We start from the raw sequence: 26,789 nt of genomic DNA, 5'->3' as shown, positions 1-26,789 counted from the left end.
CTGATGAAGGGCTTATGCTCGAAACGTCGAATTCTCTATTCCTGAGATGCTGCCTAACCTGCTGTGCTTTGACCAGCAACACATTTGCAGCTTATTCATTTTCAAGCAACTACCTGACTAACATTTATGGGCTTGATTCAGTAGCAGTTTGTGGTGAAGACTTCTACATTCCTAATCACCTTTTGTTTAAAGAATTCTTTTAAGTCCTTTCTATATTTGTCTATCCTAAATTCAAAATCCTACTCCTATCACCTCACCAGCCTGTAGATTCATTGTAACTTCTTTAAATATTATACCCTTTCAGTAGCTATAAATACTTTCATTAGGTCAATCTTTAACATTCTCAGCTCTAGCGAAGAAAGCTCTAAATTTTCAAATCTCCTTTTAATCCGAGAAATCTGCAAAACATTTTCTGCTCAACAGAATGTTACCTCCTCCTCCTCCTCCTCATTTCCAATGATGGACAAAGTTTAGCCTTAGCAACAATCTATGCCAGCACTTTTTAAATCCATCTTAAACATGAGAAAAGGAAAACTAATTATAACTAATTGCTGTCAGGACTAATTTTAATGTAGGTTGTTCTGCATTTGTCATTGCATGTTGTAGTATTAAGGTTTGGTGTATGACGATGCAGAATTCCGGCTGAAAAGTTTGGATGGAAGAAGGTTTTATCCACAGTTCCCAACAATGAGATTTCAAATACAGATGTGTTCTGGAAATTTGATGTAAATCGCAGCAGCAGGATCACAGAGGGAGCTGTTGTTGAGAAGCTGCAGGTTTCCAACTCGCCAGGTCTCTACCTCTCACTCCAGGGAGGAAGGGGACTGAGCAGGTGCTTCTTCAGGGCATATTGAACTGGGGAGTTTGTGGGTTCTTGCCAGTTTACCCTTGAGAATTCCATCAAACGTGGCTGTGTGTTCCAGCCCCACTAAAGATGCCAAAGGCCCAGAAGAGTGAAGATAATCATTTCCAGAGGAAATAGTACATTTCAAAATGCATCCGATCACTTCCCCGTGTAGATATAAATTTGTTAATATTTTTATGTTCAGCTGAATAATGACCATGGACTCCTGCCAGATGGTGATAGTTGATGAGGTGAATCGGCTTTTCCCAGGTAGTGTTTCCCTCTCCTCCAAATTTGCCAGCATCATTCTTTTCATCAAAAATGGAAATAAACTTTACCTCTTTGTCCTTATAAACAATGGTTTCACCTCTAACACGCCCTTCTTCAGAAAGTCCTTGAATATGCTGTTACCATCTCTCAAAATTGTGCCCACCATTGCTGGATTGAATCCTTTCTGTCTACCACAGTGATGAAAAGGACTCTTAACAAGGTCACCGATGGTATAATCCTGTGTAATTGTGGCAATGGTAAATAGTCTCACACCTTTTTGATCCATTTGCAGCTTTGACTCAGTTGGTCTTATACCTGTCCACAGTTATCAAACTGGATGAGACTCCACTCACCTCCTATCTACCCAACAATAGCCACAATGTCATTTCTTTTCCCAATTCCACAGTAATTCTTTTGGTGTCCTCAAAGCACCCAGCCATGGATCTTCATATATCTTATCTATGTGCTGCCTCTTGACAACATCATGTGAAAAGACACAGTCAGTTTGCCAACAATACCCAGCTCTGCCTCACCAACTCTCCCAAGCCTGCTACTTTTGCAAAATCTTCAAATTGCTTGTCTGACGTTCAGTCCTTAATCAGCAGAAAATTCCTCCAACTGAATTTTGTCACTAGCAGAACAGAACCACCTGAGATGACAGCATAGTTTTATGCAGTTGGGAAGGAATTATCATAGGAGTACTCAGCATTGTACCCTCATGGTATCAGGTTAAGCAAACATGGGCAGAGCAACTTCCTGCTAATTACCACCAACAGCCATCCACCCAGCCCACACGTGTCCTCTGACACCCTCAGCTGCTGATTCAGTATGCCTACATGTTACTGGGGTATCAAGTGCAAAGAATATTCTCTGGATGAGACTATTCAGCATGTATCACCAAGAATAGCTCAGTAGCATCAGTACTGACTGTATCCTAAACAACATACATTCAAGACCACATCTTCAAGACCGGGTGTGAGGGAGCTGACGAGAGGGGGAAAAAAACTGATTTCAGAGATGAAATGAGAGTTCTCTTCCAGAATCTCAGTGTCTATTATTGAAAGGAATATCTGCTGATGCCTGACACCCCTATAGATTGAACAAATCTTCAGAGCTACTCATGCACAGACTTCCGATACCATGCATGCAATATGAAAACAGTAGGCGTGTCGTCAAAGTTTTGTCTCAGCGAAGTGTGCCTTAATACTGAAAAGCTTGCAAACCACTTTTGAGGTGGAGGCTACTAATTTATGCATTTTTTTTTGTTAATCAAGTAGCTATAAATAATGTGTTATCAAGTATCTTTGTGCACATGAGTTTTGTTCAGAACAAATGTTGCAGGTTTTGATATAAAAGGTTTATTCAAGCACAGAGTAGAGTTACAGATTTTATTGTGTCTTTAGTTATCACGTTACAGTTAGAGTTAAATATCGGGGTTGTTTACTTATGGGTTTGTAGTTATGTTCAATGTCTTAACAAAAGTAATGAGAATTATAATGTAACCTCAGTATTTTGTGGTGAGTTGACACATGACTTTATTCATGATTTGGCAAAAAAAATTATCTAACCAGCAGATTGATCTTCAAATGAAATTTACTGTGAAGTTCCTATTAAAATCCTTTCTAACTTAAAAATTGATAAAAGTTCAGATGCTGTACTGAAAGTGATTTATCAGGCAGAGTAAAAGTCTGATGCAATAATAATAAAAGCACCAGTACGGACCAATTCAAAAAAATCCCACAATTCTGAGAGCTCCCCACACCATTGTAATTCACTCTGCTTAAAATATTTCTTTTCTTAAATGACACATCAGTGTCTATTTTAATGACCTCTATGTGGAAATTCCAGATAATGCATGACAATTACCTCCGTAAAAAAATCTTCAAACCTCCCCTCCTCAGTCACATAATGTCATTTTAAATTGATTATTACATTTTCGTGACCAGAGGAAATAGTTTTTCAAGGCTGTACATAACTTTTAAAACCTCTATTCGGTTTCCTTTTCACATCCTTTGCTCCAGTGGAAATCCTCATAAAATGTCAAGCCTCTTCTCGTAACTTGACAGATCTAGTCTTGGATGCTGCCTGTGGCTTTCATACAATTTCTATAGTCAAGCATCAAACTTGCATTTAATCGAACTAAGATCTCACAATTGCTTAATATAAGTTTGTCATCTCCTATTGTGATCTTGTAATTTGCGGCCAGATATTTCCATGGCTTCATCAAATCTCAAGGATTTGTATGTTTGCATAAAAGTGAAATATTGTGGATTCTGGAAATCTGAAACAAACAGAAAGAAAGCTGGAGAAACTCCACAGGTCTGGCAGCATCTGTAGAGAGAGAAAAACTGTTAATGTTTCAAGTCCAGTTGACGTGACTAAAGACTCTGTTTCTCACTTCGCAGATGTTGCCAGACCTTGCTGAGTGCCTCCATTATTTCCATATTTGTTTGTATATTTGCACCCTAATGTTTGAATTTCCATGGGAATCTCCCACTCATCTGCTCTCATTTCAGTGGAAGAGCCACTTAAAGCCACCATGTTATTTACACTCCCCAATACTTGGCTCTTCTATTGATGCAACAGAAAGAAACCTCACAGAAATTTAACACTCATGATTCTCTTAGTTCCACCGTATCCAATCCAGTGTTTCGCCACGTTCTATTCTACTGTTCCATGGGTATCAGCTGCCATTGTTTGTTTCCTTTTCTCAAATGCATTATATGTACCAATTTCTTTATCCAATCCACGAACCTACACATGTCCTCTGCATTTTTTTTTAAATGTACACTAGAGTTAGAGCAGGAACATTGTACCATTGATTCCCTGACATGTGCCTATATGGGGCATTGGAAGTGTGGAAATAGTCAATGTTTCCATTTTCATATCTGTGTCACATATTTTCCAGTAGAAAAGGATTTTATGAAGGTGTGACAGTTTGGAATTTTTTTTCAAATTCGGTTTTGTATTTTATAACAAGGTATTCTTTCTTTTTTTAACGTTCGATTAACTTAACCGTTTGTCTTTCATTGCTGTTAAGATACTGACAGTAACCTCTGGTTGTTTTAGGTTTCTGTAGGTTCTGGTTTGACCTACATTGTTGGTCTTTTAATTGAAGGCTGCTTCAGTCGGGAGCACTGCCCAGCCTGCTTTAGGCACAGACTTTTGGCTTCCTCACAACCTTGACTGTGTTAAAGAAATCTCCTGTGGTGCATACTCCCAAAGTCCAGACAGTGAAACAAATTATGATATTGTTAAATGGTCACTGTTATTGCAAATTGCCAAATGAAGCTGTACTCCACTTTTATTGAAGTAGTCTCTTACAAAAACAATATGACTTGTAGGCTGTTTCTAAGAGCTACCATGATGCACTTATAGAATTCCCTCAACTCACGATTAGCAGGGTCTCTGTATACCCAACCTGACCTGAAATCCAACTCTCTCCATCAATCTATTCCTCCCCCTCTGTCAACTCTTACGCATGTGTTATATGGTGTTCCAACTTAATACAGTAGATCCCTGCGCCATAAAATTTTCAATTGGGAAAGATACAAAAAGCGTCAATAGTCAGGTTTCATGTGGTTTCTGTGTTAATGAGGGAGCTGGAAATAACGTTAGCAGTATTGGTGAGTGTTACAATGAAACGTTACTTTTGTTGTGTTACATTAGTGACATTTGATCACATGATTGACATTAATTTTGCTTATGGGGTTCAGCATTTGGAACAGTTTACCCTTTCTCCTTCATGTGTTTTTAATGATTTCTTCATTGACTATAATTTTGAACAAAAAAAATTAAATAAGTCATTATTCATATATCTTATATATTCAGTTATTTGACACTGAGGACTATATTTGCTTAACCTCATCATATTTGGCTACTCGATACAGGAATGTTACTCTAATCTCTACTCATTTATATGTGGAGAACATTCATTGATTCAGCTGTGCTGAGGTCATTTTCATATGCAGTAAATTATTAGGTCCATATGAAAGATATACAGCTCTTAAGGTTTGAGGTCACACAGCAGCAGGCGTTTAGTTTGATTGAGAAATTAAAATGATTTGTTGATGGACCTTTTTGTTTGGAGAACAGCCGTACACTGTTCCAAACCAATGCTGTTTTATTAGTCATGGTAGTGATGTTAGCACTCAACTTTTGCAAGCTTCTCATAACTATCCACCATCATTAATATCTTTAGTTTCTTTGTCCTCCCTTTCAAGGGGTTATTTATGGTACTCCAGTTTATAAAGTCCCATTAAATAACAACAGCAATGCAAATGAACAATGAAAATTCATCTTGACCTGGCAGGATGACTATTACATCCACATGACCACATAAATCATCTCTCGTTGTATAATGTAGGTAGTTTACATTTTCTTTTAATGTTTTTAACATGGAGGGCAAAGAATAGGAATCAATTGTAAGCTATGCAAAAAGAAATTCAAGATATTTTGAGACACTTCACTGCATTATAGAAGGTTATGTGAATGCAAGCTGATGGAGATAGACTGGATGTTGCTTCTATCAGATTCAGCCTATAAGCTAGAATCCATGCTTTCAGAGCATTGAAAAGTACAATATAGTTCTTAGCAATTCTGTTCTGCTGGCTGCATGTTGTGCAATTAACTATGTTATCAACTGCTTTACTGAAAATTTTATAAAAGTGTAGTACCACACACATCAAGTACATTATAAAATTTTATTTTAGTAAAGTTAGGAATTAAATAATTATAATTTCATTTTCACCATGTGCTTAAAAATGAATGTGAAGCAACCGGTGATTATGATAAGTGAATCAATGCTGCCACCTACTGATTTGAATATTGCTACATGATACAAACAATGAAAATCCAAATGTCCTAACAAATATTGCTTCATTTAACAATTCTTAGTCGTATTTGCTCTCATTTGAAATGGGGAAATTGACAAATGAATCACTTTAATTAACCAGTATTCTATCTATTATCAACAATAGAGATCATTGAAACTAAATTAGCATTAAAGGAATAAGCTGACTGAACCACTAGAGCAATTTCAACACCAGATTCAACAATGAAAGCAAAGCAAGTTTGATTAGTCAGTAACTACCATTGTGCAATTATAAATTCAACATTTTTATCCTTAGTTTTGTTTCATCTTTCTTTAAAACTTTAACTTTAGATATATTGACTGCAAAATTTCCCTCCATAGCAACAAACACCATTTCTTTGCGGGTGTCATTGCACTCACATGGGAGCACCCACCAGAAGTATTTAGGGTAGATGTATTGTGCCATCAGTCAGTCTGCAGTGTTGATTTAATTCTAGCACAGCCACTCTGGTTATCCTTGCATGATCAAGCAAATATCTGCAGCAGGATTCATATACAATCTTGCTCTCCAGTGAATTAGTATCTTTGCTACCCTGATCAGTAGCCATCAAACCCAAGAGGTGACCATATACCAATTCTAGCTATCCTCCAAAGTGCACAAAAAAGGTCAATATCTGAGTTGGTGACACTGAACACGTAAGTGCCTGTTTCATCACTGTCTTCCTCCTCTTGATATTCCCGGCTGGGCGGCAGTTTTTGGATATCAAAAAGGAGACTGTCACAAGGGAACACTTGTGATGAGGGATAAGAAGAAAGCAAGAGGTGCTTGCCTACAACATCTGCAACTTGACAATCAGGAGAGGGTCTGGGATGAGAATGTGGTGAAGGAGGTAGTATTTGAAAAGGGATTTATGTACAAGGGAGCCATCAACTGCAATGAGCTCAGACATAGCCACTCCGATGATTACAACACTACTGCTTCCATCAATGTATAAGTTTGGTTGAAGAACTGTACCCAACCAAATGAATGTTCCTGCCTCCAGCTATGTGCCACCAAGTTGTGCAAGAGGGTCTTAAGTATTTCAGTATATTCAGGTGATGTGGCCGTCATACTTGAATAAATGACAGCATGTACGAGCTGTGAGATGTTAGTATGAGATTTGCAGCAGTGCTAAGTGGTTGAAGTGAGACTTCAAATGTTGGATATAATTGTAATTGATAGACATTCTTGGCTTTAATTGTTGTGTGTGCCATGTCAAAATCACTCTTTGAGGAGCACAGAGCACCTGACCAGCCTAATGCACCTCCCCTTTAAGAGCTGTGCGCTGGGTTTGAATAGCGCAAGCTTGCTTTAACTCTCATAGTTTGCACTTCCTGCTCTTACAGACAGCCACTCAATGCCATGTTTAGCACCGGCTGCACAGTACAATCATTTAAATGGGCAAGCAGCACAATGTTTGTGTGATACCTTTACTGCAAGCAACACTCATGAATTCAGAACACAGAACATGGAACAGTACAGCACAGTACAGGCCCTTTGGCCTACGATGTTACGCCAATTATTTATCTTAATCCAAGATGAACCTAACCTACATGCCCCTCAATTTACTGCCATCCATGTGCTTGTCCAACAATCGCTTAAATGTCCCTAATGTCTCTGACTCTACTACCACCACTGGCAGTGCATTCCACGCACCCACCACTTTACACTTTGTGTAAAGAACTGAACTCTGACATCTCCCCTAAACCTTCCTCCAATTTCCTTAAAATTATGAACCCTCGTGACAGCCATTTCTACCTTGGGGAAAAGTCTCTGACTATCCACTGTATCTATGCCTCTCAATACCTTGTATGCCTCTATCAAGTCACCTCTCTTCCTTCTTCTCTCCAGTGTGAAAAGTCTGAGCTCACTCAAACTCTCTTCATAAGGCAAGCCCTCCAATCCAGGCAACATCCTGGTAAATCTCCTCTGCTCCCTCCCTAAAGCATCCTTCCTATAATGAGGCGATCAGAACTGGACACAATATTCCAAGTGTGGTCTAACCAGGGTTTTGTAGAGTTGCACCAAAACCTTGTGACTCTGAAACTCAATCCCTCTGTTAATGAAAGCCAAAACACCGTATGCCTTCTTAACAACGCTATCCACTTGCGTGGCAACATTGAGGGATCTATGTACATGATCCCCAAGATCCCGCTGTTCCTCCACATTGTCACGAATCCTGTCTGTAACTTTGTATTCAGCATTCAAATTCGACCTTCCAAAATTAATCTCTTTGCATTTATCCAGGTTGAACTCCATCTGCCACTCCTCAGCCAAGCTCTGCATCCTGTCACTGTCATTTTGTAGCCTGCAGCAGCCCTTAACACTGTTTACAATACCGCCAACCTTTGTGTCATCAGCAAATTTATTAATCCACCCTTTCACTTCTTCAGCAAGGTCCCTTATATAAAAAACAAGAGCAGAGGCCCAAGAATAGATCCCTGCAGGACACCACTGATCACTGACCTCCAGGCGGAATACTTTCCATCCACTATCACTCCCTGTCTTCTTTTGGCTAGCTAAATCTGTATCCAGACAGCCAAATTTCCCTGTATCCCATACCTCCTAATTTTCTGAATAAGCGTATCATGGCGAACCTTATCAAATTCCTTACTGAAATCCATGTACACAGCATCCACTGCTTGACCTTCGTCAACTTGTCTTGTCACATCCTTGATAAGGTTTGTGAACCATGACCTCCCCCTCACAAAGCCATGCTGACCCTCTTTAATCAAAGTTGAGAGTGTGGTGCTGGAAAAACACAGCAGGTCAGGCAGCATCTGGGGAGCAGGAGAATTGACATTTCGGGCTGAGAGATAACTGGGAGTGGGGTGGGGTTGGGGGCAAGGTAGCTGGGAATGCGATAGGTAGATGAAGGTGGGGGAGAAGGTGATGGGAGGAGGGTGGAGCAAATAGATGGGAAAGATGATGGACAGGTCAAGAGGGCGATGCCACATTGGAGGCTTGGGACTGGGATAAGGTGGGGGGAGGGGAAGTGAGGAAACTGGTGAAATCCACATTAATCCCCTCTGGTTGCAGATGGAAGATGAGGCATTCTTCCTGCAGGCGCCAGGTGGTAAGGATTTGGCAATGGAAGAGGCCCAGCACTTGCATGTCCCTGGCAGAGTGGGAGGGGAACATTTCAACTGGATGCTGCCTGTCCTACTGTGTCTTTCCAGCACCACACTCTCGACTCTGGTCTCCAGCATCTGCAGTCCTCACTTTCTCTTATTTTTAATCAAACAATGTTTTTCTGTATAGTCATAAATCCTATCTCTCAGTATTTTTTCCAATACCTTGCTTACCACAGACGTAAGACTGACTGGTCTGTAATTCCCAGGGATTTTCCCATTCACCTTCTTGAACAGAGTAACAACATTCGCCTCCCTTGAATCAGCTGATACTACTCCCATGGAGAGTGAGGAACATCTTTCTTGTATTTACTAAATATATCCCATTACAAAAGTTCATCATTTAATCATTCTTGACCAAGCATTTTACACATTGTAACATGCTGTATATGATTGTTCCACAGTCTCTTTGAAAACAAAGAGACTGAGATTTACTCAACATTAATTGCACTTAAAATTGTAATTTAATTTTTCAATAATGGAGAAGTCATTTTGCATTTTGGTAATTTCATTATCTTTTAACAGGAATGTGATCAAGTACATATAGATGATGTCTCCTCTGATGACAATGGACAGGATTTAAGGTAACAATTTTGTCTTACAACAAATTAATAAGGCAAGAGAAAGGATGCTAAAATGATAAACATATGTCGGTTGCTCTATTTGCAGTACCTACAGCTTTGCAACAGATGGTTTTCACGCAGCTGCCACCAGCGCAAACCTCTGCTTAGCAACTGGTGTGCGGGGAGGTGTTGATTGGATGAGAAAACTAGCCTTCCGTTATAGGCGTGTAAAAGAATTATATAACACTTACAAAAACAATATAGGAGGTAAGTCAGATTTTCTTTTCTATGATCAATTTGGGTTGCTCACAGCTCCTTGACCAGCAATTGAATGATCTGCTACTTTCTGAATGAACATCATTCAGTCATCCAGTTTGGTGCCATTAAAAGGAAACTGTCACTCGTGGCCAACTTGTCAACCTGTTCCAAACCCTTGTCACTCAAAACATCCTACAGTCAAAATTCCACTATTACTTAGCACACTGGCTAACAAACTTATGCAAAATTCAAATCTATGCCCTGTTAATGAAGATCTTTCTGTTTAGAACAAACTGCAGGAAGAATGTTTGTCAATCTAAGTGAAATTTAAAGGAATAGGGATAATTTATGGGATTTGTCAAAATTAGGGACAAAGTTCAGCAAAGAGTTGTAGTGTTAAGAAGTAGCTGAAACCGTAAGGACATTTTGTTGAAGCTGATGGGGCAAAGCATTTTAAAAGGTAGCCATTTCTTTTTGCATAATGGTTCATCTTCCCTTTCAATCATGTGATTTGAGATGAATGTCTTGCACTGATGAACATTTGACCACAAATAAGCTACGTTAAATAGTTGAAAGCAGCATTCTTCATTTTTTAAATTAACAATAGATTGATAATGTTAATAATAACAATAATGACTTACAAAATACTGAAAGAGATAGACAAAGTAGATACCAATAAGATGTGCCCCGGTTGAAAAGTGTCAAACTGGTGCCATAATTTAAAAATAAGGGGAATGCCATTGCATCTGAGATGAGGAGAATGTGTTGTACTCAGAGGGTTGAGAACGTTTGGAATTCTCTACCACCGAGGGCTGTGGAAGCTCAGTTTTTGAATATGTTTAATACAGCGATTAAAATATTTCTGATTACCAATAACATACAAGTTATGGGATGGAGGGGATAAAAAAAATCATTGAAGTAGTCAATCAGCCATGATCATATTGAATGGCAGGGCTGAATGGGTTACTACTGTTCCTTGATTGGTGAATGACGAGCACAGCCTCTTGCTACGTGGCTCAAACTGTAGGCAACTTTATTTTCAGTTCTTCACTTACTTACACAGCACTCGTCAGAAAAAGAGTTGAAGCAAGTTGTAGAATTTGTGTTGGGAGAGAGGATAATGAGGACACTTTTGTACTCCACTTACATCATTTCCTTGTATGGCAGGAATATCACTCATTCAGTTTGGGAGTTGCAGATTCTACATTTTGGATTCTGTAGGCCACCGATTATGTACTTTCCCACTGAAAGAGAGAGGAAGGGTATTTTGGTGCTAACGATGATGAGCGGAAACAATAAAAGCAACAAATGCTCCCCTTTCATATCATTTTCACAATTCAGGCTGCACTGCATTGCTATGATATAATTCACATCAAATATGGAACCACCTGCATTTATTCAGGTTCCTGGCATACTCCACAATTGTTATGGACATTGAGGAATTGAATGTTCCAAAGGTATATAGTTGGCTTGAGGCAGAGATTTTACAGAGGTGAGCTAACTGTACCCCAGTACCCCCAGTTATATTATCACCTTCTTAATGTGATCACTCACCATTCACACAATGTAGCATCAGTAATTCATCGGAATTATAAACAAAAGCAGAAAGTGATCATTGTTTTTGAAAAATTACTTTAAATTTCCACTACATTATAGAATAGAGTATTCTAAATAAGTTTTAGCTGAACTTTAGGTCTCTTAAACTGGTCAAATTAACCCAGGTATCAAGCTTCCAAGTTCATTAGAAAATGAAAGGAGAGAAAATCATTGTTACCATGTGGATGATTTTCACATATGTTCTCCTAGATCTCACTGCTGGTGCTGACTTGGGAAATAAAGACGCTCAGAGTATTAAACAAATATGCCGTGACTTGTAACTGCCCCTATGTCTCTGCTGTTGAGGTGTCCCACGCTTATCTGTGCTGTCATGATTTGGAGATGCCGGTGTTGGACTGGGGTGTACAAAGTTAAAAATCACACAACACCAGGTTATAGTCCAACAGGTTTAATCGGAAGCACACTAGCTTTCGGAGTGACATTCCTTCATCAGGTGATAGTGGAGAGCTCGATCGTAACACAGAATTTATAGCAAAAATTTACAGTTGATGTAATTTCAGTTACATCACACTGTAAATTTTTGCTATAAATTCTGTGTTATGATCGAGCCCTCCACTACCACCTGATGAAGGAGCGTCGCTCCGAAAGCTAGTGTGCTTCCAATTAAACCTGTTGGACTATAACCTGGTGTTGTGTGATTTTTAACTTTATCTGTGTTGTGTAATTCTCACATATACTGTCTGTAACTAGCCTGTGACATCTGTCACCCAAATACACCGAGATCAAACTTTCTGCTGTCCTCAACTTTTCCTTCTGGAAGAGATCGCACTGTATTTCTAAGTGTATTTTCTTGCATTTTATTTTAGGGCTTCTTGGTCCAGCAAAAAGAGATGCTTGGCTTCAGTTAAGGGCTGAGGTTGAGGCTCTGACAGACTCATGGCTGTCAAATGCACTTAAATCATTGTCAATCATCAGCTCCAGGTAAGATTTACTGTTTAATAACTCATCAGCAATACTGTTTAAATCAGGACACTCTGACACAAGTGTAACTGTCACTCATTCCTGAAACTTCAAGAACACAGTCACATCATTGCTTCGTGTTCAGGGCAAAATAATGATTTACACTGTCAATCATCGTTTTACCTATGAAAATGAGTAACAGCATTCTCACATTTTCAACGTGTTCCAATAAATTACGTGTGAATTGCATTGAGGTCATTAATTGCCTGGATGAAGATCAAGAGGGAGACTAATGAGAGAAGCAACGTACTAGTGTTATTATTGTTAGACTGTTAGTCCAGAGACCCAGGTCATGTTCTGCGGTCCTGGGTTCAAATCCCACCAATGGCAGATGGTGGAATTTAAATTCAGTTAAAAATCTGGAATTAAGAGTCAAGTGATGATCATGAAGCCATTGTCAATTGTTGGGAAAACGCACCTGGTTCATTCATGTCCAGAAATCTACCATCCTAACCTGATCTAGTCTACATTTGACTCCAGACCCACAGCAATGTGGTTAACTCTTAACTGCCTTCTGGCCATTAGGGATGGGCAATAAATACTGGCCTAGCCAGTGATGCTGTCATTCCCATTAATGAATATAAATTTAAAAGTAGGCTTAATATAAAAACATATTTTAAATATTTTTAACTTTTTTTATTTTTACTTTATTTTATATTTATATATACATATATTTAATGTTTTATGATTTTAATTTTAAATATTCCCATATGATAGGATATTGGAGGCAATAGTTACATAACTACAATGCAAACAGATCAGGCAAGGAAGATTGCTAGCCATAATCAACTAAGGTCAAACATGAAAGATCACACATCCATACTAACGGAGGAAAAAGAATCCGAGAAAATAACATGCATGTAACAAAGCTGGTCCACGTTTCCTTTCAGTTAAATTAATAGTCAGCCAAACAGATAGCCTCTGTTATGGGATGCAATCCTCCTGATCATCCCTGGATAGATTTTCATCATTACTTCTTGGATGTAATTGTCTTTGAGAAGCTAGTGGTAGAACATAGAACAGTACAACACAGAACAGGCCCTTCAGCCCACGATGTTGTGCCGACCATTGATCCTCATGTATGCACCCTCAAATTTCTGGCACCATATGCATGTCCAGTAGTCTCTTAAATGTCCCCAATGACCTTGCTTCCACAACTGCTGCTGGCAACGCATTCCATGCTCTCACAACTCCCTGTGTAAAGAACCCGTCTCTGACATCCCCTCTATACTTGCCTCCAACCAGCTTAAAACTAGGACCCCTCGTGTTAGTCATTTCTGCCCTGCGAAATAGTCTCTGGCTATCGACTCTATCTATGCCTCTCATTATCTTGTATACCTCAATTAGATCCCCTCTCCTCCTCCTTTTCTCCAATGAAAAAAGTCCGAGCTCAGTCAACCTCTCTTCATAAGATAAGCCCTCCAGTCCAGGCAGCATCCTGGTAAACCTCCTCTGAACCCTCTCCAAAGCATCCACATCTTTCCTATAATAGGGCGACCAGAACTGGACGCAGTATTCCAAGTGCGGTCTAACCAAAGTTTTACCACTTCAGGAAAATAAAAGCCCAGTGTCGTTAAGATTTGGAGATGCCGGTGTTGGACTGGGGTGTACAAAGTTAAAAATCACACAACACCAGGTTATAGTCCAACAGGTTTAATTGGAAGCACACTAGCTTTCGGAGCGTCGATACCACCTAAAGTGTCGTCCCACTATCACCTAATGAAGGAACGACACTCCGAAAGCTAGTGTGCTTCCAATTAAACCTGTTGGACTATAACCTGATGTTGTGTGATTTTTAACTTAATGTCGTTAGGGACAGTGTTGTTCTTAATTAGGATGTTATGTGACTTGGAACGGAGTCTTGCAGCTGATGGGGTTGCCATACATCTGCTGACTAATTTCTTGAGTAGTGGGTTTGGAAGGTGCTATCAAAGGATCCTTGGTGAGCTGCTACATTGCTGAGATGGTACACATTGCTGCCGTTCATTGTAGCTATGCAACAAAACACACTAGCTATTCTGCAAAATGAATGGCCTGTTCATTTGTTTCTTGAGGGTGTGGTTGGTTGAGGAAGGAATGTGTTTCAGGCATCAGGAGCACACTCTATTCTTCTGAGAGAATACCGTAAGACCTTAAACAATTTATAACTTTTTTAATGAGGCGTGGGTGCTACTGGATAGGCAAGTGATTATTGTCCATTGCTACTGCACTGGAGATGGTAATAGTCAGCTGCCTTCATGAACCATAGAACATAGAAAAATACAGCGCAGTACAGGCCCTTCGGCCCTCGATGTTGCGCCGACCGAAGCCTACCTAACCTACACTAGCCCAATAACCTCCATATGCTTATCCAATGCCCGCTTAAATGACCATAAAGAGGGAGAGTCCACCACTGCTACTGGCAGGGCATTCCATGAACTCACAAACTCCTGAGTAAAGAATCTACCCCTAACATCTGTCCCATACCTACCATCCCTTAATTTAAAGCTGTGTCCCCTAGTAACAGCTGACTTCATTAGCGGAAAAAGGTTCTCCCTATCTAAACCCCTAATCATCTTGTACACCTCTATCAAATCTCCCCTAAACCTTCTTTTCTCCAATGAGAACAGCCCCAAGTGCCTCAGCCTTTCCTCATACGATCTTCCTACCATGCCAGGCAACATCCTGGTAAACCTCCTCTGCACTCGTTGGAATGCCTCCACATCCTTCCTATAGTATGGCGACCAAAACTGCACACAATACTCCAGATGAGGCCGCACCAGAGTCTTATACAACTGTAACATGACCTCAGGACTCCGGAACTCAATTCCTCTACCAATAAAGCCCAGTACACCATATGCCTTCTTCACAGCACTATTTACCTGGGTGGCAACTTTCAGAGATCTGTGTACATGGACACCAAGATCCCTCTGCTCATCCACACCATTGCAGAGAAAACAGACAGAATATCTATTCAACATCACATACAAAAGACAGCACCTCTAATAATGCAGCGCTCCTTCAGTATTTCACTGGAGTGTCACTTCATATTATAAGCTCAAAGCCATAACCTCCTGATGCAGAGTAATGAATGCTTCCATTTGGCAAACCAGCTCTGTTATGATTTTGATATGATATTGTAATGTTTGTAACATCTTTAATTCCATTCCGTTGAGCCAACACAACTTAAAGTCCAGTCCTGACTAAAGTTCATATACTAAGTGATGAAGTTTTGATGCAAATTAACTGAAATGATTCTGTTTCTCACTATGGATTTCCAATTAGTGAAAGGCCAAACTATTTTCTTTTACATCTTGGAAATTATGTTACTGATTTTCCATCCATAATGTATGCAGCTCTGTCATGAGCCAATCAGATTTGAAACACTTGAAGCACACTGACAGAGAGCAGGTACTTGACAGAAGTATGAATCAGATGCTGCAAGAACTGCAACTTGCATGAGGTCTTTTCTCTATACAAATTGGTATTTACAGGTCAATAGAAAAGGCTTGAATATAACTAAGTTTAGGCCATAATGCACCTTTTCTGTGTAACCTGCATCACAAGAATAACTTTAAAAAATACCATGGTCCTACAAATAATAAATTAAAATAATAGCAGATTTATCTGTTATTTTTGATGGCCTTGGTTGAGGGAGAAATGTTAGCTCAGAAGCTGAGAAATCTGCCATGTTACCTCAAAAAGTACTGTAGATATTTTACATCAACCTAAACAGCTAAAGGCAGATTGCAGATACAAATGGGCTGAGTGGCTGCCTCCTACCCTGTAACGATGATGTAATTCTGAGTCTAAGTCTAAAGTTTCACTCAAATAATGATTGCTTCAACAATACAGCATTTCGTTAGAACTGCATTGAAGTGTAACAACGTATTGTGTGCTCTACTGAGACCCGAACCTAAAAGCAACTCTGCCAAGTGAGACAAACTGACAGTTAATACATCAACAATTAATACTCTTTCATGTGACAAGGAAGATTACTCATTTTGTTTTTGTCTCTTTTGTGTGTTGCAGGAGTAACTGTGTTAATGTTTTGGTAACTACGACGCAACTTGTGCCAGCACTTGCCAAAGTCCTATTGTATAGCTTAGGTGGTGTTTTCCCTATTGAAAATATATACAGTGCAACCAAAATAGGTAAGGATCTATCAGAATATCTTGTTATATTATAATCACTGAACTATATTTGAGATTAGGGCATGTAATAGAACATAATGATATATTTTGGTTACCACAACCGACATTTATTTGGTCAGTATCTAGGCAAGAATACCCTATCCATAGAGCAATTAATCATTTAGTAAAGACTTTTTAATATTGTGTTTAATTTAACTTTATTAGTAGCTTAGTAGCTTTCTGTAAATCGATGAGCGCATTCCTCCAATGAAAGTTCAGGGGAATGGGTGGTAGTGAACTCCATTAAAGTAGAGGAGTGTTATCTTCCTTAAACAGAATAACCAATTCCCAAGATACATTGGAGGCATCGTGGGAACCCATTAGAAGGCAGAGTAGGACAGACAGCAAATACACCATTAACCAATCACCTTTTGATTGCCAGTATCACCAATCCTTTGTCAACACTATCCTTTTATCCAAAATAATTATTGCTGCCATGATGTTCACCACTATGCTGCCATACTCTTTCCAAGCATGGGCCCTCAAGTTCACTCAGGAACTCAGGCCACCCAGTGCGTAAGACACTGCACTAAAGAAATCCCCATAGAACTCATTGTTCGTTGAAACAGCATCAGGCTTATCTAATAATCAGGTGTTAACCTGGTGAAGCTACAACTCAGGACTACTCACATGCCAAACAGCAGAAGCAGCATTCAAAAGATAGAGGTAGATGGTCAAGTAAGTGATCCCACAATCAACAGATCAGATCTCAGTTCTGCTCTCCTGCCACATCCAGTCATGAATGATGTTTAATGGTTAAAATTCTAAAATTGAAGTGGAGGCTCCACAAGTATCCCCATCCACAATGATGGGGCAGTCCAGCACATAAGAAACATTTACCACCAGCTTCAGCCAGAACTGCTGAATCAATAATCCATTTTTACATCCTCTAGAAGTCCCAGGCATCCCAGATGCTACTCTTTAACCATCTGCTATTGAAAAATAGCTGGAGGCTGTGGATGCTGCAAAGACAATGAGCCCTGAAAATATTCCAGCAATAAATTGAAGACTTGTGCTCCAGAGTCAACCATATCCATTGCCAATCCATTTCAGCTACAGTAACTGACATCTATCCAGCAATGTGAAATAGTTTCTAGATATGTTGTGTCCACAAATCCACCTAATCAAATAATCAACCTACGCTTGACCATCAATGAAGTGACGGGATGTCTCATCAGCAGTGCCATCAAACAGTGCTTACTCAATGATACTTATTCAATGATTCTCAGCTTGGGTTCAGCTTGAAGCAGTCAGCGTCTGGTCTCATGGCAACTTCAATCTAAACAGCTGGCCCCAGGGTTGAGCTGAGAGTTTCTGCATTTGACAACACTTGGCTGAGTCTGATATGAAGGATGCCCTAGCAAATCTAGAATAAAGGGAAAGCTATTTAGAGTCAAACTTGGTACTAAGGAAGATAGTTGTTGGAGGTCAGTCATCTCAGCTCCAGGACATCGCCCCTACAGGAATTCCTCAGGATAGTGTCCTAGGCCTATCTTCTGCTGCTCCCTGAATAACCTGTCCCCCATCATAAGGTCAAGAGTAGTGACTTAGAGGTTTCCATTGACAAGAAACTAGCTGGACCAGCTATAAAAATACAGTGGATCTAAAGACCTAGTCAGATGCTCGGGATTCTGTGGCAAGTAACTCACCTCTTGATTCCTTAAAGCCTGCCCAGAAGGCACAAATTGAGATGGAATACATTCCAGTTGCCCGGCATGGCCAGCACCAACAATTTCAGCAAGTTCAGACATCATTCAGAACAAAGCAATCAGCTTGATTGGCACCCCATCCACCACCTCAAACATTTACTCGTTACATCACAGTGGCAGCAGTGTATACTACCTATAAAATGTACTGCAGCAACTCACTGAGGGTCCTTCCAAACCTGCAACCTCCACCACCTGGAAGGACATCTACAGCCCATGCATGGGAATACTACCATTATACCCCTCTGAGCCACACCAACTTGTCTTGGAGCTAGATTGCCATTCCTTCACTATCACTGGATCAAAATCCTCAAACAAGACTGCAATGGTTCAAGAAAGCAGCATGAACCATCTCCTCAAGAGAAACTAGGGATAGGCAATAAATGCTGGTCACGTCCTTGAAAAAATAAGCGTTTTTTTTCAGATATTAGGTTAGATTCACTCCAGTATGGAAACACTCCCTTCAGCCCAACAAGTCCACACCAACCCTCCGAAGAGTAACCCACCCATATCCATTCCCCATATTTATCCCTAACTAATGCACCTAACACTATGTGCAATTTAGCTTGGCCAATTCACCTGACCTCACATTTTTGGACTGTGGGAGGAAACCTGAGAAACCAAAGGAACCCCATGCAGACACAGAGAGAATGTGCAAACTCCACACAGACAGTCACCCAAGATGGGAATTGAACCTGAGTCCCTGACGCTATGAGGCAGCAGTGCTAACCACTGAGCCACCGCGTTGCCCTTATTGACTGTATTTGAAAATTGTTATTTATTTAAAATTAGTTGAATGGGGTTTGTTTTAAAGCAGAAATAATTATGCCCAGTTGCATTATTTACTGTTAGTATTTTGTTAAAGAAGGGCTGTTTGCCACTAATTAGTATTCATTTCAAATCCACTGACTCCTACAGCTATCTCAGCGTCCTCACACCCTGCTTCCTGTAAAGACTCCATTCCATGCTCCCAGTTACCCCTTTAATGTTGCAACTATTCCAATTATACTACCATCCTATCTGATTCATTCCCCACATACCCGCCGTCATCCCTTCTCCTCTTTCCCAGAGTTAAGGATAATTCCACTTGTTCCCACCACCAACCTTCATATTTAAAGGATCATCCTCCACCATTCTGCCATCTCCAGTAAGATACCATCACTGAACACATCTTCTCCTCCAGTCTAAACATTCCACAGGGACCATTCCCTCCATGATACCCTGAGCCACTCTTAGAGTTATAGAGTCATACAGATGTACAATATGGAAACAGATCCTTCGGTCCAACCCGTCCATGCCAATCGGATATCCCAACCCAATCTAGTCCCACCTGCCAGTTCCCAGCCCATATATCTCCAAACCCTTCTTATTCATATACCCATCCAAATGCATTTTAAATGTTGCACTCTGGCAGCTCATTCCATACACATACCACTCTGTGTGTGAAAAAGTTGCCCCTTAAGTCTCTTTTATCTCTTTCCCCTCTCACCTTAAACCTATGCTTTCTAGTTCTGGACTCCCTGACCCCAGGGAAAAGACTTTGTCTATTTATCTTATCCATGCTCCTCATAATTTTGTAAACCTCTATAAGGTCATCCCTCAACCTCCAATGCTCCAGGGAAAACAGCCACAGCCTATTCAGCCTCTCCTTATAGCTCAAATCCACCAACCTTGGCAGCATCCTTGTAAATCTTTTCTGAACCCTTTCAAGTTTCACAACATCTTTCTGATAGGATGGAGACCAGAATTGCACACGATATTCTAACAGTGGCCTAATCAAAGTGCTGTACAGCCGCAACATGACCTCCCAACTCCTGTACTCAATACTCTGACCAATAAAGGAAAGCATACCAAACGCCTTTTTCATTATCCTATCTACCTGCCACTCCACTTTCAAAGAGTTATGAACCTGCACTCCAAGGTCTTTTTGTTCAGCAACACTCCCTAGGACATAGTGGGCGGCACGGTGGCACAGTGGTTAGCACTGCTGCCTCACAGCGCCAGAGACCCGGGTTCAATTCCAGCCTCAGGCGACTGACTGTGTGGAGTTTGCACGTTCTCCCCGTGTCTGCGTGGGTTTCCTCCGGGTGCTCCGGTTTCCTCCCACAGTCCAAAGATGTGCGGGTCAGGTGAATTGGCCATGCTAAATTGCCCATAGTGTTAGGTAAGGGGTAAATGTAGGGATATGGGTGGGTTGCGCTTCGGCGGGTCGGTGTGGACTTGTTGGGCCGAAGGGCCTGTTTCCACACTGTAAGTAATCTAATCTAATCTAATTTACCATTAAGTGTACATGTCCTGCTAAGATTTGCTTTCACAAAATGCAGCACTTCATATTTATCTGAATTAAACTCCATCTGCCATTCTCAGTCCATTGGCCCATCTGACCAAGATCCTGTTGTAATCTGAGGTAACCTTCTTCACTGTCCACTACACCTTCAATTTTGGTGTCATTTGCAAACTTACTAACCATACCTCTTATGCTCGCATCCAAATCATTTATATAAATTACAAAAAGTAGAGGACCCAGCACCGATCTTTGTGGCACTCCACTGGTCACAGACCTCCAGTCTGAAAAACAACCCTCAACCACCACCCTCTGTCTTCTACTTTTGAGCCAGTTCTGTATCCAAATGGCTAGTTCTCCCTGTTTTCTTTTGCCCCAGATCCTCATCCCCTTCCCAGAGCACCTTCCCATAAAATTATAAGAGGTATAACACTTGTCCATTATATTCTCCCTCCTCAATGTGCAAGGATCCAAATATTCTTTCAGATGAAGCTGTGATTTACTTGTACTCTTTTCAGTCTCTTTATAAATGTAGGTTGGTGAAAACATTGCAGAACACATCGCTCAGTCTGCAAATATAGCCCTTACATTCCGTGCAGACCATGTCACTATACCATTTTGCTCTCATTCTCATTCTCATATTTCTATCCAATGAAGCCCAGTACAAACTGGAGGACCAGTCTACTATTTTTCATTTAGATCCTTTACAACCTTGTTGACTCAACATTAATTCAACAACTTCAGACCATGATATATACTGCAGCCACCACCACCACCACCAACTCTGCCATCCCCATCCCCATCCTCATCCCCAACTAATGTCTGATTAGCTGTTCGGGATAAGCCAACCCCAAACCAGCAATCAGCCAAGTGAATCTCTTTTGAATTGCTTCCAATGTCATTATATCCTTTTTTAAATACAGGGACCAAAACTGTACACAGTTTTCCAGGTGTAGCCTCACCATTACTCTGTACAGTTGTCACAAAAGGTCTCTGTTTCTGAGCTTCAAACACCCAAGCAATAATTTCTTGCAGCACCTGCAGACTAAAATTTTGTGTTTTATGCAAAAGAACACCTAGATCCCCCCGTGCTGGGTAATTTTTTGGATTCTTTCTCCATTTAAACAGCAGTCTCCTATTTAATTCTTCCTACCAAAGAGCATAACCCCATAATTTTACTGCATTAAACTCCATCGACTCAGGGGTTTTTTTTGCCCATTGCTCAACCTATCCATATCCTCTTGCAGATTCCTTATGTCATTATCAGAACATCTTCACACCTATTTTTATATCATCTGCAAATTTAGAATCATTACACTGCCACCTCCAACTCATAAGGTAGATATTAAATAATTTAGGCCTCAGGACAAACTTTTATGGCTCTCTACTATTTACAAGTTTACAACATGAAAATGACACAGTAGTCAGAACTATTTGTCATCCATGTGTTAAACAGTCCTCGGTCCATGCTAATACATATCCCCCAATACTGTGAGTTCATATCCCTGTGTGTAAACTTATATGTGACACTTCATCGAACACCTTCTGAAAATCCAAATATACTTCATCTACCAGTTCCACTTTATCAAATCTTAATAAATTTGTCAGATGTGATTTTCCTTTTACAAAATCATGTTAACTCTGTTTGATTGTGTTCAGCTTTTTTAAAAATTCATTCATGGGATGAATGCATTGCGACTGGACCATCATTTATTGCCCATCCCTAATTGTCCTTGAGAAGGTGATTATGAGCTGCATCTTGAACAATGTATTCCACTTCTAAATATCCTGATATTTCTTCCTTAGCACTGATCTTTAGCATTTTCCCAGCCATTGATATTAAGCTAACTGTTCATCCACTAACGTTCCCTTTAGTTTATTTTCCCAGTCTGTTTTAGATAACTCTTTCTTCTTGGCTCTGTAATTGCCCTTATTTACATAGAGCTCACTGGTGTGAGACCCGAGTTGCTCTCACCGAAACTGTATGTGAATTTCTACTATGTTTCGAACACTAAGGTAAAGGTATAGTCACCACAGTCTTACCAGACCACAGAGCTGCTTACTCATTAGAGAGAGATGACTGGTGGTAGTTTGACCTGATAGTCACCATGCCTCAGGCACGGGGAGAAGTTGAGAAGGAGAGTTCTTCAAGGTAATCTCAGCTCATAAAGGAATTGAACTCAAACTGTTGATGTAACTTTGCATCACAAACCAGCTGTTCAACCAACTGAGCTAAGCATAATACTATAACTGTATGAGAAATTGATGTGAAATTGTTCGGTTGTTACTCCAGTGAAACTTACTGAGTTTGCAGGATCCTTGCATATTAAACATTAGTATTATGCATTTTAAAATTGTTTTTAAAGATTAATAAGACAATATTAAAAGAAGTTAAACTCTATCAAGTCTGCAAAGTGAAACAATTCAGGGGAGAAATTGAACCTGGTGGCACCATTTAATGGATAAGAAACATGAACTCAAGTGCAACAAAGTCCAATCTCGGAGACCAATATTCTTTCCACAAAAGCACCTAAAGAAATCTATGTACTGACCTCCCAAAAAAAGTGCTCAAAAAGTAAATATGGAATTTAAAGCAAGATTATTGTGGAAACCAAATTCAACCTTAAGAAATTCTTCCAACACAGAAACATCGAGAGGTTACCACTGGTATTCCATGGGAATGCTACCAAGTGAAACTACGGATAATGTTTGCCTAAATTAGAGGGAGAGGTATCTGTTATAAGAATCACTACTTGCATTCAAACAATTCAAGTGTCTTCACCACCACTTCCTGAGACCTGTTATCATATTTCTACAGGTGGCCCTGGCATGCTGGAGTGTATTGGGCATTATAAGGTGAATTGAAATGAAAATTGGCTGGTGTAAAATGGGACGTTGATTCACTATTGCCCAAAATGCACTTTGATCAAAAGCTAATTTCATCTCTGGTGTGTCAATGACAGCTGAAAACAGGAACCAACTGTCACGCAGCTCCCTACCAGCATTTACTGTCTCTCCACAAAGGAGAATAACCATTTAGACAAAAAAAACCCTCCCTTGACAGCATTTGTGTACCAGCATGATTCGGTTCCTGTAGATAGAAGGAGAAAAAGTAAATAGGAAAATTTGGAACATTGAGAAACCCAGCTTTTAAAACTGTCAGCCTACACGCAGCTAACAATTGGATCGAAGATCCTTACTGGGGAAAAGATATGTCTTCAGAAGTGATAAAAGTGATAAAATAGAGACGGGTGACAGACTGAGCTACACCATTACTTTTGGTTTGAGGAAGATGAAACCTAAAACAGTTGTCTGTATTCAAATGAATAGAGGATATCATAACCTATCATTCTTAATTTTTTGCCCAAAGGTAATTTGAGTATGTTCCCAAAAGACAGATTTTAATGATACGCAGTATAGTAAAACAAATTGAAAGGCTGAGCCATGCATTGTTTTTCAGGCAAAGAAAGCTGTTTTCAGCGTATAGTGTCCAAATTTGGCACTAAAGTTACTTATGTTGTCATTGGAGATGCCCGAGATGAAGAGCATGCCGCTACTCAGGTAAATTCACCCTGAACTCTTCCTCATTTATCTTCCAGGCAAAGAAAGTTGCTTTGAACGAATTATGCAAAGGTTTGGCAGAAAAGTAGTATATGTTGTTATTGGGGATGGTGTAGAAGAAGAACAGGCAGCAAAAAAGGTAACAAGTCTGCTAAATATTGTTGGTGCACCATTTAGATCTTTTATCCTGGGCTTTGCTTTGTTTGAATTTATGTGATGTTGGAAAAGATTTTTCCAAGTGTGCATTAATGTGTTAGCTTGTAGAGCATGATGAGACAGCACTCTGAAAAAGTCACTTTGTGAAGTAGAATTAATTAAATAAACCTTATTAGATAATAGATTTGATCTTAATTTTAAGGTGGTGGTTAATTGCTTTCCTTTCTTGCATGGTTTTTAAGAAATGGTGTGTGCCCCTTTATATGGCCTTTCATGGATCAGAAAAGGTTTCTGCATGCTTTAAGTACCAATTGTGATGTGTTTTTTGTCAAGGATTATATCATTAGAAAATTTACACAATGACATTATAAAATGCAACATCCACAGTCATCTTTTGTATGAAAACATGTTAATTATGCAACTATAAACATTAGAATTTCTTAATATTCTAAAATGTGACATTAGTTCTATTTTGTAATCTGCAACCCACAGGACCATGTATCAGAGGAGATCTTCTAAGGACTAAAACTTTAATGCAGATTAAAGTTGACTGATAATTTGAAGATTAATTGCTCAGTACCTAGAGGCCCAGTTGCTAATCCATTCACTATATTTTGATTTAGATGGTCTTGGATGTGTTTTGTTTTAACCAGTTACTGATGGAAAGTTTGGATAGCATAATAGTCAATGAGGTCCTGCTTATCTCATTTGAATTAGCAGTCATTGCAATGAGACAAATTATAAGATTCCAGTGGAAAAACATGGATCAAAATCTGGTCTATTTATTTCACTCAATTTTCAATTCATGTCAATGTTCTGATGAAAAAGAGACTGGACTTTGGTTTTTCCTGTTAAACAGGCAGAATGAGACAAAATTACAGCAGCAAAACACATGCTGTACAATAGTGCCTGAAAAATGTCCAACTCAAAATAAGATTGAACCATTTTACACGTGTCCTCTGCTGCTGTAAGTTCCTCTCTAAAATCCCCTGGTAATGTTTCTTTGAGAATGGACATGAGGGTGTAACTAGAGTTTAGATCAGAGTGGTGCTGGAAAAGCACAGCAGGTTGGAGAGCATTCGAGGAGCCCTATGAGGGTGTAACTGTAAGAGTGACAAATATGGTGATCCATAGGTGACAATGGAGTAGCCTCAGTCTTTGCAAAGATTTAATGTTCTCACAGCTGGATCAGAGCAGGGACTGCAGGGAGGATGAGCATGTTCAAATGGGGGGAGCAAAAAGGAATATAAAGGTGTAGCATAGTTGGGAAGATGGACACTGTCCTCTCCAGCCCAAAACATCAGTCCTGCAGGCTGTGTAGCTTGCCCCATGCTAGGGTGAGGGACATCTTCCGAAGCTGGAGAGAAACACTGAGTGGGAATGAAAAGATCCAGTTGTCTTGGTCCATGTGGGTACCAATGATATAGGTAGTTCTTCTTAACTAAGAAAGAGGGAGTTGAGTGAGTATGAGCATCCAGGAAACTAAATTAGAGAGCTGAACATAATGGTGATAATATCTCCATTATTATATGGCCCGTGATCAAACTGCTGTAGGATAAATACGATCAGAGGCTCATGGGTGGAAAAGTAGGTTTAGATTCATGGGATATTGGCATCAGTTAGGGGGAAGGAGGGAGCTCTACCTTTGAAACAGCCTTCACCTAACTATTGCTGAAACCAGTGGACTGGTAAATCGTATCTGTAGTGCTCAATCTTTAGTTTTGAACTAAATGGATAAGGAGTTGTATAGATGAGGTTTGAAAACTTAAAACAAAAATGACAAGGTAATAGTGGAGGGTAAGTCTGCAGGTAGTGATAGGCTTCTCCACCCCAATGCTAAGACCCTTTGAGTCCCTTCGCCGAGCCATCACCACTGGAAATGACCCGCCGTTCTTCGGCACCATCCCACCTCCAGCAACACTGCCATCACCATGAGTCTACGCAGGGCCACCCACTTCAATCCAGCCACCTCCAGTGCTGATGGGTCCCATACTGGGCCCAACCCACCACCAACACCAACATAAGTCCACAGTGGGCACCTCGCCACTGCAGATGCCATCATGTAACCGAGCTCTGAAATGTTTTCCCACAGACTAGAAATATCAACCATGTTTCTGCCACAGTGAAAGGGCAATAATGTTCAGATCCTTGTGAAAGGAGTAACTGTCAGCAAATCGTTCCCAGACAGCTCAGTCAAGCAGCGCAGGACCATTATTCAAGGATATTTGATATTTCAGAAATACAGGAAGAATGGAAAAGGGAATGAAAGGAGAATTTAGTCCTTAGCTATTCAAGCATCCTGTACTGAAGGACTTTCATAGTCTTACCCATGTCATTCTAGTAGTGAGAAATGAACTTGGATCAGAGAATCAAAATGTAGAATCATTTTGGTTGAAGGTAAGGAATAGAAAATA

General features: G+C 40.0%; 1 protein-coding gene across 14 annotated transcripts in view; it reads left to right on the top strand.

Annotated features, from left to right (window-relative positions):
* The window catches only part of eya4 (EYA transcriptional coactivator and phosphatase 4), a 545,404-nt gene that overhangs the window by 499,904 nt on the left and 18,711 nt on the right, over nt 1–26,789 (top strand). For 10 of the 14 annotated variants that reach the window (XM_060849772.1, XM_060849764.1, XM_060849771.1 and 7 more), the window contains 5 exons: nt 9,624–9,682; nt 9,768–9,928; nt 12,343–12,457; nt 16,508–16,629; nt 24,258–24,358. In XM_060849772.1, coding sequence (XP_060705755.1) covers nt 9,624–9,682; nt 9,768–9,928; nt 12,343–12,457; nt 16,508–16,629; nt 24,258–24,358 — 558 coding nt within the window. Of the gene's footprint in view, nt 1–9,623; nt 9,683–9,767; nt 9,929–12,342; nt 12,458–16,507; nt 16,630–24,118; nt 24,220–24,257; nt 24,359–26,789 lie in introns of all 14 variants that reach the window. The other 4 variants (XM_060849776.1, XM_060849774.1, XM_060849765.1 and 1 more) reach the window with 1 other exon arrangement.

The sequence above is a fragment of the Hemiscyllium ocellatum genome, chromosome 3, assembly GCF_020745735.1.
Source record: "Hemiscyllium ocellatum isolate sHemOce1 chromosome 3, sHemOce1.pat.X.cur, whole genome shotgun sequence".
NCBI lineage: Eukaryota > Metazoa > Chordata > Chondrichthyes > Orectolobiformes > Hemiscylliidae > Hemiscyllium > Hemiscyllium ocellatum.
This window is presented reverse-complemented; position numbering and strand designations above follow the sequence as displayed.